This window comes from Argopecten irradians, chromosome 3, assembly GCF_041381155.1.
Source record: "Argopecten irradians isolate NY chromosome 3, Ai_NY, whole genome shotgun sequence".
NCBI lineage: Eukaryota > Metazoa > Mollusca > Bivalvia > Pectinida > Pectinidae > Argopecten > Argopecten irradians.
This window is the reverse complement of record NC_091136.1, coordinates 41,689,875-41,706,286: the sequence shown is the minus strand read 5'-3', so window position 1 is coordinate 41,706,286 and position 16,412 is coordinate 41,689,875. Positions and strand designations below refer to the sequence as shown.

Sequence of the window (16,412 nt, the reverse complement as noted above, 5' to 3'; positions counted from 1 at the left end):
ATAGTAATATTGTACAAATTGGTGGCGAGTCACCTTGATATAGGGACCCTTTTTTCTATAAGGAAACCTGACCTTTTTTTTTTTTGAAAATCTTCTGGTGAAGCGTCTCTTCTGGTCTTAGAAGGGTAAACTGTCAAGGTTACTGGTAAAGACTAAACAGCCTCTTTAAAAACATACCTAAATGTGGAATTTTCCAGGTTTCTGATGAACATTGTATATATATGTTCTCTAGTGAAGAACTTCTGTTTTTTTTTCTTTAAAGTTACAATTTTACTGAATTTGTAACACTATTCCATTGAAATAAAGCAAACAAAGGTGTTTCTTATTTATTGTAACATTTTATTATCAACTTTCAAAGGCATTGTCTTTATACAATTTGAACTGATATTCAAGTGCTGTTAATAAATAATTCGTGGATTTAAAAATAAATCCTAAATTTCAATGTCAGGAGCAAGACATTTCAAATTACATAAATAAAGCTAAATTTAAACAGTGCTAAATAATGTTGTAGATAGTTGCCTAATTTTATTCCACACACTTTATTTGTTTAACATTGGAAATACATGTGTGTTTATTCAGACTCTACCTCTAGCAGATTCAGTCTTTATAATTAATTATAAAATCATTACCAATAAAGCTTACATAAGAAACAAACAATCTGTTTGTAAAATTATACAATCAAAATAAATTTTAACAAAAAACAGAAAAAAATAATGTGAACTCAATTTTGAAAAGGAACAAGTAATGTTGTTGAAGCTTATACTACACTTCATAATCTTTGTAATTCTCACTACATTTATTTATCCCGAGGCCAAATCGATTTGCTTTCTTCTAAGAAAAGAAGTCTCCTCAGAAGATCTTCCAGCTTTATAGATGAAAGAATTTCCAAAAGTAGAAAAACCACAATGGAGTAATCAGAAGTTATATTCCAGAATCAAGGTAGGCTCTGCTTATATTAAAATGTCAAGAGTTATGGCCCTTTGAATACATTTTTTCATGCAACTGCTTGCAATGAACTAGATCTTAGTACTGCATGAATTATCATGATGCATTCATAATATATTATGACAGATCAAAATATCATCATATTTCAATATTATATATTCCAACATTGTTTATAATTAATTCATAAAAAATTAGATCAGATGCATACATAGAAACTTAAAAATAAGTGTTTAATTCTTCCACTCGCTCCTCTTTCCCACACAAATCTCTCAATTACAATCAAAGCACATCCACCAACTCACAAAATATAACATTCGACAGTCAAGTGGGACAAGGGTTATAATTACATCTGTTTTCTTACAGTACCATGATTATACAAAAGAAGATTGTTTGGGATTTTTCTTTTAACACATTCTTCTTTTAATTTTGGGTTTGTTTTTTTCCCATGCTTCTATTTAAGAAAGGTCTTAAATTATTTTGACGAATATTTCATAACAACAACACATTTTCATTTCTACAGAAATAACACTGGTGGATTTGTGTTGCCATAGTCCCATACTGATGTAGAATCTTGTTCATTTTATTATTTCAGCCCTGATCTGCTGACCACATTTTCATTTTTCTTTTGATGCCATATGTCTCATCAGTAAGCTTGTTAATTTTTCCAGTTTCTTTACATCCTGTGCATGTTCTGTACGGTATTGTAGACACTGCAATATAATTGACTTATTTATTTAAAGACATGTGTTAGTACTTCACAGTCAATATTTGACAACAATGTTATTCTATTCTGACATTAAATGTTACCATTGTAGGGAACTTCCATATATCTATACAGAGTAACTAGGATAAAAAGTCAAATTTTGAATTTCCAGTATTATATTTTAATTGATTTCTGTAAATGAAGTTGTTTATTAACATGTATATAAGATACATATGGAGATATAGTTACTGTCTTTTTTCGTATTTCATAATGTAATTGAAATGTTCGGTTGAATGAACTAATGGGCACAGTTAAATTACTGGTATGGTATTGAATATTCCTAACCAGTGAGAGTAAGGCTAATTAACATAGAGTTATCATCAAAAAGAAAAAAATAGAATAGAATGCTTCCTATGATACAAATGTTTTAAGATTGAAAAATAAATGAAAAAAAAATACTAACCACTGTATCATCAGTCACTTTAACATTGACTTTCCCATCACAATGTCTGTACTTGATGGTATACCGACACTGAAACATAAAAAATCATGAATATATAAAAGTTAAAAATGTAAATAAAAAATTAAGATTGGAATAATAAAAATGAAGACTTGATACCTGTTTTAATGTTACAAGATCGGCGAACTGGTCAAGGTTTATATCGTAAGCATAAAATTGCTGCAGTAGCCTTGCTAGTAACAGCAATATCAGCAAATATATATACAAATCCAAACAATAACCGAAACCAATTGTGTAAAATGTTTTTCCATCAGAGCTAAGATGTATAAGCCTAATTTAAATCACCTTATATTGTTATTCCATATGTTGCGTGATCCCTCTCTGTAAGCTGTGTCTATTCTATTTATTCGGTGTTTGGTCTATGACAGATGTTTGAAGAATAGCCTCAATAGGTAAGTCAAATCTTTCTGTAATACGCAAGTTATGTTCAGCCCAATTTTCTTACCTTTGAAGGGTCGTTTAAGTAAAGGCGTTCTGCCGCTTTTGAAAACTCTTCCCATGATGTCATAAATGTCATTTTGACGTTGTCTTGTTTGATTTACCGGCTTAAATCTTGAGTTGCATGCAACGTGTTAGCAGATTTCTATACCGGAAGTAAGGAATGATAACAAAGATACGGAGTAAATGCAACTTCCGGTGAATTTCGACATAGATTATCTCATTTCTTCGGAATTTTAAACATTATTCAGCCATTTCCCCATTTTTAATGTATTCATACTTCACACATTAGCTGTTAAATTTTGGTATTAGGTCAATTTGTTTCCAAAATATTTTATTAATCCCATAATTCTCACTTGTCAATAATGGCGTTGCTTTTGTGACAAGGAAGATGGGGTTATGCGGAAACAAGTTTATATGAAACAAGAAAACGTACAGAGGATATCGCCTTCTGCTCCTCGGTGTATACATTCACCTTTTAATCTTAGACGTCTGCCTATCGACTAAAGAAACACTGTAAAAGCCTAAAGATGAGGTAAGTTTATCCCATTATCCTTACGACATCATCGTGATGAAACCTTGAGATACAGCCAGTCTGTCTATCGTAAGATATAAATCTGTCTTCCAAACTTACCTTACAGTAAGCAGTTAATGAAATTGGATAGTATCGAAAAACGCATATATGGTGTTGTCATTTAATTCAATACACTCAATGAGCATACACTTTTAGTTAAGTGTTTTATGCTCAATACACAAGATTCTCATTAACAATACACAATCTCCAACGGTACTGTGCAGTGCATAACATACATGATGGATAATGGGCTAACTTCACGATTAAGTACATCGGTGGTCAGGTAATATACTAGTTTAAACATTTATTCATAAGAATTCGGTTTTAATAATAAGTAGGCCGACAATTGCAACCAATGAGTTGTAAAATATGCATTGTCACTTGTGACTGTGTATTACCAATATTATTTTTTTATGCAAGTCTTATTCTATTATCTCACATTGATATGATTATCACTTTAGTGTATATTACTAGGACAGGATGTTGTCTAATGTTGGTTTTCAATGCACAAATCCATGCATATCAAACATACATCATTATTATGATTACATATTGCCTGTATCAATGTACAGTGTAAGATATCTACAAGCACTTCACTATGATGATATAATCCCTATACATCATGTTGTGTGCATGCATGTATAATGCCAGAAATATTATTTTGAGCTATTGTCACTATAGTTTATGTGTATGTTCTATATATGTGTTCATTGTTTACGTTTTTGTGAACGTCAGTGACCATATCCTTAATTGTATTTGTTCTTCTCATGTCTTGACAAGTTATGGGGCACATCGCCTTCGAAAAAGGAGTAGATATGATAGGACCAGTATTTGGCCTTAATTTTTCAGGCCGAAAAATATTAACTCTGATCCAAATCAATTTCACATCAATAAATACTCTCATACTTGCCATTCATCAAAACATAACTTTTCATAACCATGTGCACGATGTGCTGCACCTATGACGTCATCAAATTGATGATTTTCCTCTTCTCGTCAAATTTTGCTAGAAATTTATCATCTTTAGGTTAGAAAAGGCTCGAAATGGATTTGGCCGCCACCTTGGAGCAACTTTATATTTTGCATGAGTATGCATAAATATAGGTTACACAACATGTGAAAATCTCTTTCTGCTCCACAAAGGCGGCCACATTCATTTTTAGAGAAAACCACTTAAAAAGTATGATTTTTCAAGGATTTTTGTGAAAAATGGCGGGAAACTGCATGTTGATGACGTCATAGTGAACATAATTGGCACATGCGGGATATTTTTGGGATGTAATGTGTTAGCAAATGTATTCAACTGTTATATGGCAAAATATGTTGTTCTTTACTGGATAATTAATTTTGGGGCCATATTCGAGTCTTAACGTACCTTCTCCTTTGACAATCTGTTGTCCACACTGTTAGAATTACTTCTTTGCCCTATATTTAATACTTTAAGTAATTTGTATCCTACCAGCATATGTCTATAATTATAAGGATTCAGTGTTATATGGAAAACAACTGTTGATATTACTTGCTTGACCTATAAATATATATATAATAACATTAATAATATACTATTTGATAGATTTTCTTTCGTTAATTATATATAAATCTCAATTTACAAAAGAACTGGAAGCAGCAATCTATTTTCAGATGAATTAAGTTTGTTGAGATAATCTCATCTGAATCATAAGTCCTAATCAAGGTATAAAAAAACATACCCATGGAATGTACTTAATCTTATTCTGACTTTGATACAAATCAGTATTCTGTATTTGAATTTTATAGAGTTATGTACCCTTGTGGGTAGGTATATATTGATTGTGATCAGATGTCATGTATTTGTGAGCGTAACGTCATAAACTTTTCAGAGGATATGACAGAAGTTTCATTGACAAAATAAGGTGTCATAATCATAATCTACATGCAAGGGAGGAAACTCAATAATGGGAGGTAACCCTGTAATATGCTAAAATGGAATATACAAAGTATATAGCCAATAACCAGTGTAATCTGAAGTGCTCGAGCGTTCAAAGTTCCAACACCCATGGTAGCTAGGGCTTAATTGGTGTTAATCAGTAAAATGTCCTGTGCATGTTCTATCTAGCTGTTGTGTTGTGATCTTGGCCAGACATATAGCAATTTTTGACAATAATTGTTCTTGATGGAATGTGCCTTAGCATTGTTTTTCAGTGAGATAGCAATCAGTGACTACAAGAAGAACTGCATTAAAGTGTATGTCTCTTGTCCACAACAACAGGATGTCAGATGAATTAAAAAAGTTTGATCCAAGATAAGATATATATATTTTTTATTATTATAGGGATCTAAGTCTGATATATGGAATCATAAGCCAAAAATATAATAGTAAATAATAATAAAATAGTATATGTAAACATGTGACAACTACAAGTTTTACAACTGTATGTCTTCATGTTGTCTTTAGAAGCCAACTTGAATTAAAGAGATGCGTACACAACTGATCATGAAAGGATCTAAATAATAAATTTGCCCTTGTATGTGTATGTCTTTCAGGAGCTAGCAACTATTGAGAAGATAATGTCTGCTAATAAAACAATTATTTTGTGATGGAGATTTATTTGAATTCATTTTGTAACCTACATGTAGCTGAACTGGATATTGAATAAGAAGGATGAGCCTAAGTATTAAATAAAGCTGCTGCAAACTCGTCAGACTTACTGTGTTACTCATTGGCTGAAAGGGATGTATACATACTTGACCTGATGTAAGAGCTTAACACTTATGTACCTTTAGACTGTTAAATGTTTCTGTTCTCCTCATCACTGGGATGATATTAATACAAGGTTGGCTATGTAATATAGGTTTTTGTTTGGTAGTTTTTAAGGTAATGAGTACTAGTACATATTTTGTCTTCCAAAATGTTTGCTAATATGATATTTAATAATTATATAATGACACAAGAATGGAGATGCAGAGATTAATTAGTAATTAAACAGCCTGTATCATAGATCACTAACTTTGTTGGTTGAAGACACTTTAAAATATAACTTACTCGTAAGGCATTTGTAGTGTAGATAATAGAAGGGAAAAGATAGGTTGGGATCTTTATATCAAGTGTTGAATAATGAATTATTTCCCTTGATTCTTCGGACTGTGGCATTTCTTTTAAATGTTATAATTGAGAGATTATTGTGATAGAACCAAAAGCTTCAACTTACTAGTGACTACAAGCACAATCTTGAACAACATGTTTAATACTGGTCTATTTCTTTAATTAACATTTGATTAAATTGTTGCCTTTGAGCTGAACAATCAGATGTTAAAGAAAGGGTATATATGTAAAAAAAAATGTAGAATATGGATATGGTCAGTCACTGCAAACATGGTTCGCAAAGACGATGGATTTTTTGGTCAGTGCTAAAAAGGTACTAGAGTTTTTCAGAAAGTGTACATTTGAAACTTGCTTGAACTTACCTTTTATTGTATTTTACTTATATAATTTCAAATTTGAAAGAAATTACAAAACGGAATTACTTTCAAAGAGGTTAGAAAATTTCTTTTTTTCAATAAATATCAAGATATTCCTGTCTTACTTACATACATGTAATTACATAAAACCTCACCCAAACGCCTTCACTGTGGGAGCTCTCTATGTAGACCTTAAATATCAAAATATTGGTACATGTAATTAACTAATGTTGAAATATATTGTACAAAAGTATAGCTTAAAAATTAGAAAAAAAAAGTTGGAATGACAGAACATTGCTTGCGTTTAATGCTCCAACATATGTAAAGTTGATAAAATACTTAATTTAGAATTATTAAAGTAAGATAGTTATAAAAAGTGTTTAAAACTGATGTTTAAACCATATGGCTGTCCAGAATCCTTTATCTATGGCCTAATTAATGATGTGTAAGCTAGCTAGTCTTATCATTGCATTGAAATACATACATGTATAGCAGATACTATCTGGTATCAAAACATGGTAAAGCATGTGTTTTTGTTAATGATTTGATGCCAAGTGAAATATTTTGGTACTAGTAGTTTGTGCAATGTGCCTGACCTAGGCCTGTATGTGATTGTCTAGCCAGATTCCTAGGTAATGAGGCATGGCCAACTACTTCTACCAAATCATGGCCCTATGTGAGCTGAGGCTTCCTCAAGTGTTCTAACTTCAAAATTAGCAAAATCAGACAATAGTTTCCAGCAGGTTATCTTTGGTGGTAAGTTGATACTGTAGGGCTTTATTAGCTTTAAACCTTTCACAGAAAATTAGTTAAAATAGTGTACATAGCAAGAGATGTAATGTTAAAGTTTAAAACCCCTAAAATATGCCATTTCTTATCAAAAGATGCATAAATGAAATCTTGTGGTTTGGAATGATTTCACGAATCATATGTTTTCATGGCAGTTTCACATATTCAATATGGCAATTATAATTAATGAATCAATTAATTACACAATCAATAAGTTCACAAATAAATGTACCCAATTATCATCTTTATTGCTTATGCATGAAGCATAAAAGTTTGTAAAAAATATCAGAAAACAACTTTAAGAGAACTCACGATAATCAAGCCTCAATCTGAGGCTAATATAATGATAACTATGGTAATTTACATCATAAATAACATTGCATTGGTTTAGCATTCCATATTCAGGTTCCTAGTCACCTGTCCTATGTGTTGTTGATATAATATTTATGTCAACATTGAAGTGTGTTAATATTGATCAATGCATGATTAATACGTTAAACATTTGAACATTTTGATTTTGATCTTGCTCAACATAATTTTTTTTTATGATTTATACAACATTAAAGAAATGTTTCAAGGGAATGATATCAATATTTGCATTGTCTTTTTGAGTCTATTCTGCCTGAAAAATAATTAGTGAATTTAGTTAATGGCATACATGTATGACTTGTGGCCTAAGAGAATTGTGTCAGGCCTATCTGTGTCAGTCATGGCCAGTAGAGGGGGTGTTAAGGTTTGGGAACTGGATCAATGTGGGAAGGCAATTATAGCACATGGCAGCGTAGTAGGGACTAGGCCACCTCCACGTACCAATACTAGGCTTGTGTGTTGTCTGTGAGGGAGGAGGAGTAGTACTGTAGCCAAATGAATGATCGATGATGGAGTATTATGATCACTATGGTGTGGATTCCAATAATTGTAGTATTGAGGAAGAGGATATCTATACATCTCCATATGGGTAAGTGCCCTGGCGATTGGCTAATTGTCACCACGGTGATAAGTGTGTGTAATTACATTGTGCGACCACGCAGATTATTGGTCCATCATGGTTGACAGCATGGTCTAACTCGAAATGTTGATGAAATAACTAATTGTAACAAACCAGTATATCTTTATATAGAAAAATACAGAAATGTTATTTTCATAAAGTTTTCAAATGTTATTAGGTACCTGGTTATGTTTAGAATTTTCGTGAAGTTTTTAAATAAATTCTGTTTTCTGATGTGTTTCCTGCTTGTGTTACGTGTGTTCGATCTGGTGCCAAGGGAAATGATCCCAAATGCGTTTGTATTAGGGCTAATGTCATAGGTTATTACACTATTCACTACTTCTGGCCTTTCCAATTAGACAGAGATCGGGGTAATTTGTATGTTTATTCCATTGTGATTGTACATGTGGTGTGTATTATAGATTCTTCATCACCTGTATAGTCTTGTGATATATATCAGTATAACATTTGCTGTACTCATCAATTAAGAACTGAGTGCAGGCGTTGGCATCAGAATTTTCAGGTTCCTAAATATGTAACATTACATTTGCAATATTGACAATATTTATCAGATAAATAAGATAATTGTGTAGATTCACATTTGACTAACAAGATTTGCTTGCTTGAATTAATTGTACCAATCTGGAGAAAAAAATATAGAAACAATATGTAAAAACTTAAGTAAAAACATGTACACAAAACACTATGAAGGAATGACTAATGGCGATGGAATGGTTTCAAGGATTTTGTAACCGTCTTATTCTCTGGCAAAAAATTATGAGAAAAAAAAACTCCAATTGTGTCACCGATGTGATCCAATCCAGGTAATTATTTGATTCAGTGTTATGTGCACTATGGTTACACTTTCCCACGATTTATTTCTGTGGAACCAAGTGTAAAGTGGATTCCTTCTGTATCATTAAATCTGTACCGTATCCCATTCCTGGTGCTGATTCATGCTTGTAGGAATAATTTTAAAAGTGTGTGAACCCCCTCCCCCTGGTTATATCTCCCTCTGTGGCTGGTGGTAACCCAATCCCACCGTCAGCTGTCCTAGTCGCTTACTCCAGCCACAACAAATGTGAGACCAGGAAACATGTTTTAAATTCAATCATTAAGTGATCAAATGTATTGTCTTGGTGGTGTGTGCCATATGTTGGTTCTATTGTCAATCACCTGATACATGTTAATCCAGTGTCTATATAGGACCATGGGATCTTATATAACAGCAAATAATTATCGTTTGGGGGAACTTTTAGTTCATGATAGCTTAAAAATAAAAAAATATATATATATCATGCCATGGTACCCGAGTAGTAATATGTCCCGACAAATTACTACAAGCCTTCCACCTCTGGGTCACAGGTTTGAATCCCATGTTGTGCAGTTACCAGGTACTGACCGTAGGCTTGTTACTTTTCTCTGGGTACTCCGCCTTTCCTCCATCACATAAATTTGGCATATCCTTAAATGACCCCGACTGTTGATGGGGTGTTGAAAAACTGAAACTAAATCAACATTTAATTGATATAAAGAATTTTAAGTGATTGTTACCATTATCTGTATATGATTTATAATCACCAAGAAATAGATAATATTTACAAGGCTTCATCATTCAATTAATATTGTATTACAGTAGATTTGTACAAGCTATATAACATCATCCAAGACTGATTTACATCAAGACTGTAGTTAATTTATGACTAAGTAATCCATTTTTTCACAAAACAAATCAATGATAATCATTAACAGGTGTTCCCTATTTCCTTAAACTCTACAACACAAAAAAATAACTGATTATTATGTAAACAAATCTTTTGTGCGGGTATTGGCCCTATTTGCTGTACAGTTACGTTTTACCATTGAGTTGTTTGCATTGGCTCTTTGCAGCATAATATTATATCATCCCTGCATTAACGATAAAGAATCCAGCCCAGAATTAATCTTAGCCAGCAATCAGCACCACATGACCATTTTCTGATGGTGATTGTGTTTTATCAGTGCAACTTTCATAGTGAATTACCGCTAAAAATATCAGAGAAATGTAACTGTAGGCTCAAAATGACGTAACACGTAGCCACATTGATAAGATAAAGGCCCTGTAATCTGAACAAGGCCTTAGTGCTGTATATCCTTGTTTACAGTCTAATTATAAAAGTTTGGTTTGTTGCTTTGGTTTGTTCTATCCTTTATGAACACCTAATGGTCATTTAAGAACATGCACATGTCAGGTACAGATTTGTATCCTGACTCAGTTGTACCTGCAATTTTATATAGAATTGTACATCTACATATTCTATACTCCTGTGAAAAACATTCATGACTGTACTACAGCAGTTTAAAGTTGTCATGTGTCTGTAACTTTTTAAGTCTTTATGAAATATATTTGTATGCTCGCTTATAAAATTTTAGCACCATCTCATGATTTCAAATAAGATTTATTAGGGTGTGTGTGCAAGGGACATATAGGTAATTACAAGTTTTATCACATACATCTATAGCTTATATTGTTTAGCAAAATTGATTTGTATTCTCTTGAACTTAAAATACAGAAGTGTTGCTATAATTGTTGATACTAGCTACTATAATTCAAACTCAATACAGAAAAAAAAACATATTTACATGTTACAACAAATTCATGGTTATAACTGTACATAGTAATTTTCATTCCCAATCAATGTTCATATGATATGTTTGTAATGTGTGTATAAACGAACTATGCTTATAATGAAGTGATTGTGGTCCCCAGAGGTTCGTTAAAACCATATTTTACTGTAGTTGGTCACAGATACATGTATATGTAATTCCAGAAACAGCTGCACCAGACTACCATCTCTACTATTGGTTTTACATCAAAATGGTACTTATATATACTCCACACAAGTCATATTTATGTGCTGAAGATATAGATTAAAGTGAATCATGACCTGCAGTAAACAGCTGATCTAGGTAGGTGTGGACTGGAACAGGGTGCTCCACTTCCTTCATCTGATTAATGGAGACTGTGTTCCTCAGCTACATCCTGTAACATACTTCCTACATATTATCTTGTTAGTCAGATTTACTAGGTCATCTGATTATACCTAATTATAGCTCCACAACTGTCTATGATTTTGTAATTATTGATATAAGAGTGTTATGCTAGTGTAAGAATCTGTCATAGAAAACAAATCTGGTACACCACTAGTATTGCATAATTCAGGAATTTTAGTTAATTATCTGTTAAGAATGTTGCTTTCATAATATATTATATTAAAAATAATACCCCTAGCTTTACTATTTAGTAGCTGAACCAGCAGGGATTCATATACTGTGAACAGTAGAATAAAAAGAACAAATGAGTTGGCGAACATAATATGAAAAATTGATGAACCTGTCAGAGAGATTTGTCAGCCTGAGGGGTAGATTTTGTTGGAGATTAAATATTTAATGCTTTCTACAGTTAACCCTCTGGGGTCAGCTTGCGTTTGGTTAGCTTGGTCATTTTGGTGTGTAAAGATAATTTACTATTGCAGATTATTGTGTTAAGATTGTAAAAATAACTGAAAGCTCATACAAATCTTTTGATAGGATGTTCCTTTACTGTTTTATGATCTGTCATGATCATTTGGAATCTTTATTACTTATAATACAGACATATCCAATAAATAGTGCATTTGTATCAGTATAAGTAAAACATGGTTCCTAGCTAGCTTCTATACAAAATGTGATTATGTCCTGAAACTTCTGATTTACAATTAAATGCTGCCAATGGTTTTAGACTCTCTGGCTAGTAGATAATTCCCCAGGTAAATGACTGTATCAATCACAGTCTTAAAGTCATCAGTGCTGGGAATCCGTTTATGGAAACTCTTAAATTTGTGTCAGACCTAGATTTGTCTGTCAGGTGCCAGTTGAGGATGCAGATCAATACTAGACCCTATAGTCCAGATCGCCATGGTGATTTGGTCAGACCATACAGCAGTATAAGGGGCATTGCATACATTGTCATGTTGTCTTAAGTCATCTCAAGCTTCTTCCTGATCAAGACTTCTTAATTTTGAGCTTCTTCCTGATCAAAACTACTTAATCTTGTGCTTTGATACATCCAAATATATGAGTCGCGAGACTCCAAAACTCCAAGCTTCTGACTGCAATATCAAGCTCTTGACTCATCAATTAATGTTTTTGCTTTTAAACATTCTTAGCTCAATTATTATCAACAAGAACTGTAATATAAGAGATTTAAATTTTGTGTTGTGTTCATCAGTCTTTGTTTTTGCCTTTCAAAGCATTATCTCCTACAAAATAAAGCACTGTCTTCTTGGTTGAGTTCAAAAAGATGTACCAAATTTAAAGGAAGTTAGTCAGGTTTTATCAACAATATGACCTTTTATCAATTCAGATAAAATTAAAGACTACCTAACTTTTTGCTCCAGCCAAATACTTCAGACAAGCAAGTGTTTAGTTTGACTTCACTCAAATCAAAGTCCATAAGGTATAGAAAGAAGGTCATTCCAACATTGATATAGACCATCTGCTCAGGCTACTAAAGGTAGAAGCCAAATGGATGTCCACACTCTCTACCACAGCCTTCCAGGCACTGACTTGAGGTTGGTAGTTTTTCTCTGGGTATTCTGGCTTTCCTTCACTGTCCAGTGGCCATGGTATGTCTTTAAACCACAGTACATGTAGTTGTTAATCAAGGTTAAACAAAACAAAGTAAATTAAATCACTCTGACCTATGACCTTTCACCCCTCTATCGACATCTAAAATGAATGTGCAATCATCCTGGTTATATACAATTATATAATTATATTAAGAAATGCGTTTATTATAGGCATGCAGTTCAATGCATGAGTGGATAGAATGTAAAATAAAGTCTTTTTTGTTCAGTGTGATAAAACAACACAGTATTGGACTAAAGTAAAGGCACCAAAGTAAAAATTGTTTTCGTAAAAGACGCATGTGATTAAATTTCATTTTTTTGTAGAAAAATAGAAATCATGGATGTAAGTATTTAAAAAGTCTTTGCTGCCTTTGGATTTCCCTAACAATTATTTATGAGTTTGTGTTGAATTCCCAAAAATATGAATTATTCATATGTTTCCTACATGTGATAGAAACAAGGTCTGGGAGATGCTGGTATTGTAAATACCACAATCCAAATCTATAAGTAAATTTTACAGAAGCAATAGATTATTTGAACATAGCGGCAACCAGTGAGCATCTGAATGGTTGATGTATCTGACATTCTAACACAAAGATACATACACCTGTCTGAGTCACAAGTTTGAGGCTCAAGTGCAACATGTACATATAATGACTGCACATAAACTTTTATTGCATGCATGTCCTTAATTTGACCTTTGATCCAATAACCCTCAATATGAATTTAAAAAAACCCGATGTAAAATCATTAGATTTTGTTGGGGGAAAAGAATGGGTTATTTTATGGTAAACCAATACTTATAGCTATTGCTTGAGCTCCTTCATTTAAACCTTATGCACTTACAAATACAGTAACATAAGCCAACTGTATGAATTTTAGATTTTGATAAATTTGTTGTGATTACTGCATTTCAAGTGCATGTACATCCAAAGCCCAAATGCATATGTTTATATGTAAAGTCTGTGACAATGTGTAGGAAGTAGTCTGAAATCTAGTCGTTCTATATATACCTTAACTTGGCTGAGACTTTATTCTGTGTGCAATTTGTGGATAAGGAAATTTGTGTACATCTATGATCAATCCCCAATGTATATAAACATGCATAGACTGTCAATGTAATGGAAAATTTGTTTGTTTGCTATATTTCCTGTCACAGATCAGTAAACATTTTATCGGTATGTGTGTTTTCAGTACATTGCCGTGCTAAGTGAACCCCCATCGGTAGAAATCAAAGGTAATTCACTTGAATCAGTATTGATTTTCCTCCTTTTCCCACGGCAGGTTATGTTAACTGCTGTTAATTCACAAATAAAGTTCTTTCCTCTATTAAAAGCAGGAACAAATATAACTGCTAAACAACCAGTGGTTTAACGATTATGCGGATGCCCCAATTTAGTAGATTTTTTGTTGCTGTTGAATATGTAGAATTGTAAGATATTGACTCTATCATAAATGCTAATGGCAGTGCAACAGAAGTGAACTTTGCTGTATTTACCACAACAAACAATGGATTTTTCCACCACCCATTTACAAATCGAAGACATTAAAAGCAGCAATGGCAATATTAGATTATACCAAAATCACTCGCCAAAATGTCTGTGGATGTCATGTACGTTTTGACTCTGAAATATCAGAAATTCAGGGCAATGACTAAATGTACCTAACATACATATCTTTTTAAACTGTATAAAAGTGAGTAAGCAGTATTATCTCCTTGGTGTACATCTTTGAACATTGAACAATAGTTTTTGACAAAGGAACCAAAAGCAGAACAATTGTAGTTCCTAAAATAATATCTGGAGAAATACCAGGTATGTTCTGATATATATATGGCCACTGTTTTAGCCTCATGGCAAGGCTTATTATGAGTTGTTGACTAGAACTCATGATCAGTAGATAAAAAGATCAATATCATATGAAACAGGAGTTGAAATTTTGATGTTGATAAAGTATAGATCAGAAGGAGACCAAAGTAGGGGTACCTGTGTGTAATAACATCAGTCTCAGGTTACTGGTTAAACAAATATCCTACAAACATTTCATTTGTTTTAGAGGTATGCATACAATACCAATTCTTCTTCCACAGTAGGCAAATACAAGACACACTTGTGAACATGCTTACCTGTACAAGTAATTGACTCGGACAAGTCAGTGCTTATGATGTCATGAGGAGTGTAGGAATATGTGTGATATATGTCTTTAGGATTCGTGATTGACAGTATAGCCAGAGGCCAGCTAAGACTGTTGTCGTACGTCAGGTTGTAGGTTTGTTTGGGTCCAGGTAGGAGTGAAATTCGTCACCTTGGCTTGAGGTCACTGTAAACTTTCGTCACTAGGGTACATCTTTACATCATTTGTCATCTATCATTCCAATATGAACTTTAATTTGTAGCCCATAGCTACGTATTGAACCAAATGTTCAAACTGTCTTCAAATTCAAATTATTTGGGTTATGTAACTGACGCACAAGTACCACTCTCACCTGCCTGAGTGAGTACCTTTAACGAGTATTTATAAATGTGTGAGAAGTGGCCAAGCCATTTTAGTGAGTGGATTACCCGATATTTGACAATCATGGTACTGATGCGCAGAGGATCACCTAACATGGAGGACATGTAAGACTTTATGAACTTAGATTATATATTTCACTATCAAATATGTACTCCAAAACGCAACAAAACTTTGTATTTAAATCATGTTCTGAACACAAATACCATGTACATTATTTTAACTTTCTGCAAGAAACTTAAATGCAACTTCCTTATACTTTATCATTATATTAGCATTTTGTAAGTACTTAAAGCTGATATGTATGTGAAACCAGATGACAGATTTGTACAAAATCAACAGTCAAACCTTGTTGTCTCAAAACCAGCAGGACCATATAAGCTTGAAAAAATTAATTTATTGGGGTTAAAAATGTGGTGTAAAATTTGCTTAGGTTCAACAAAATACTACTGTGAAAAAGAAAGAGACGTATCAAGTGTAATAAATAAACATCAGAAAACCTGGTGTACTAACTGCTAGTTAAAGAAAATCTTTTTTGTGGAACCACTCAGCGAACACAGCTATCAAGTATATATACAGGGTTAATGTTTATCTCTCAAATGTCAAACTTTTCTACACATATTTGTGGTGATATCTGAATGTGTTTCTCTATGTCTTTGGTTTCCTGAATGGTACAGTAGTTATAGTTGATAAGACTGCCAGCCTCTTTACCAGTCTGTAGCCCTTAGCAACCCTTAATAATAATTGGACCAGCAGGGGGGATAACCTTTTTCACAAAGTGCACATGTTTTACATTCTGGTGATAGAAACTTACACAAACATGAGGATTAGTTTTATATAATGAACACCTGCTGTTT

General features: G+C 32.9%; 2 protein-coding genes across 7 annotated transcripts in view; one reads left to right on the top strand and one right to left on the bottom strand.

Moving 5' to 3' along the window:
* Positions 1-326: 326 nt before the first annotated feature.
* LOC138318637 (signal recognition particle 9 kDa protein-like) lies at positions 327-2,778 on the bottom strand. Its single transcript, XM_069261188.1, has 3 exons — positions 2,614-2,778; positions 2,112-2,180; positions 327-1,655 (listed from the first exon to the last, which is right to left on the bottom strand). The coding sequence occupies exons 1-3, from the start codon at positions 2,683-2,685 to the stop codon at positions 1,560-1,562; spliced, it is 237 nt and encodes a 78-aa protein (XP_069117289.1). The 5' UTR covers positions 2,686-2,778; the 3' UTR covers positions 327-1,559.
* Positions 2,779-2,952: 174 nt separating this feature from the next.
* The window catches only part of LOC138318636 (vasodilator-stimulated phosphoprotein-like), a 36,850-nt gene continuing 23,390 nt past the window's right edge, over positions 2,953-16,412 (top strand). Inside the window, exon 1 of one of the 6 annotated variants that reach the window (XM_069261186.1) lies at positions 2,953-3,141. In XM_069261186.1, the coding sequence (XP_069117287.1) occupies positions 3,137-3,141 (5 nt within the window). In that variant the 5' untranslated portion in view covers positions 2,953-3,136. Of the gene's footprint in view, positions 3,142-8,235; positions 8,366-15,322; positions 15,663-16,412 lie in introns of those variants that run through there. The other 5 variants (XM_069261181.1, XM_069261183.1, XM_069261179.1 and 2 more) reach the window with 5 other exon arrangements.

Coding starts and splice junctions, on each gene's coding strand:
- LOC138318637 (XM_069261188.1), bottom strand. CDS start 2,685: ATGACATTTATGACATCATGGGAAGAGTTTTCAAAAGCGGCAGAACGC. Junction 2,181..2,613: donor ACTTAAACGACCCTTCAAAG/GTAAGAAAATTG, acceptor TTTATGTTTCAG/TGTCGGTATACCATCAAGTA. Junction 1,656..2,111: donor AAGTGACTGATGATACAGTG/GTTAGTATTTTT, acceptor ATTATATTGCAG/TGTCTACAATACCGTACAGA.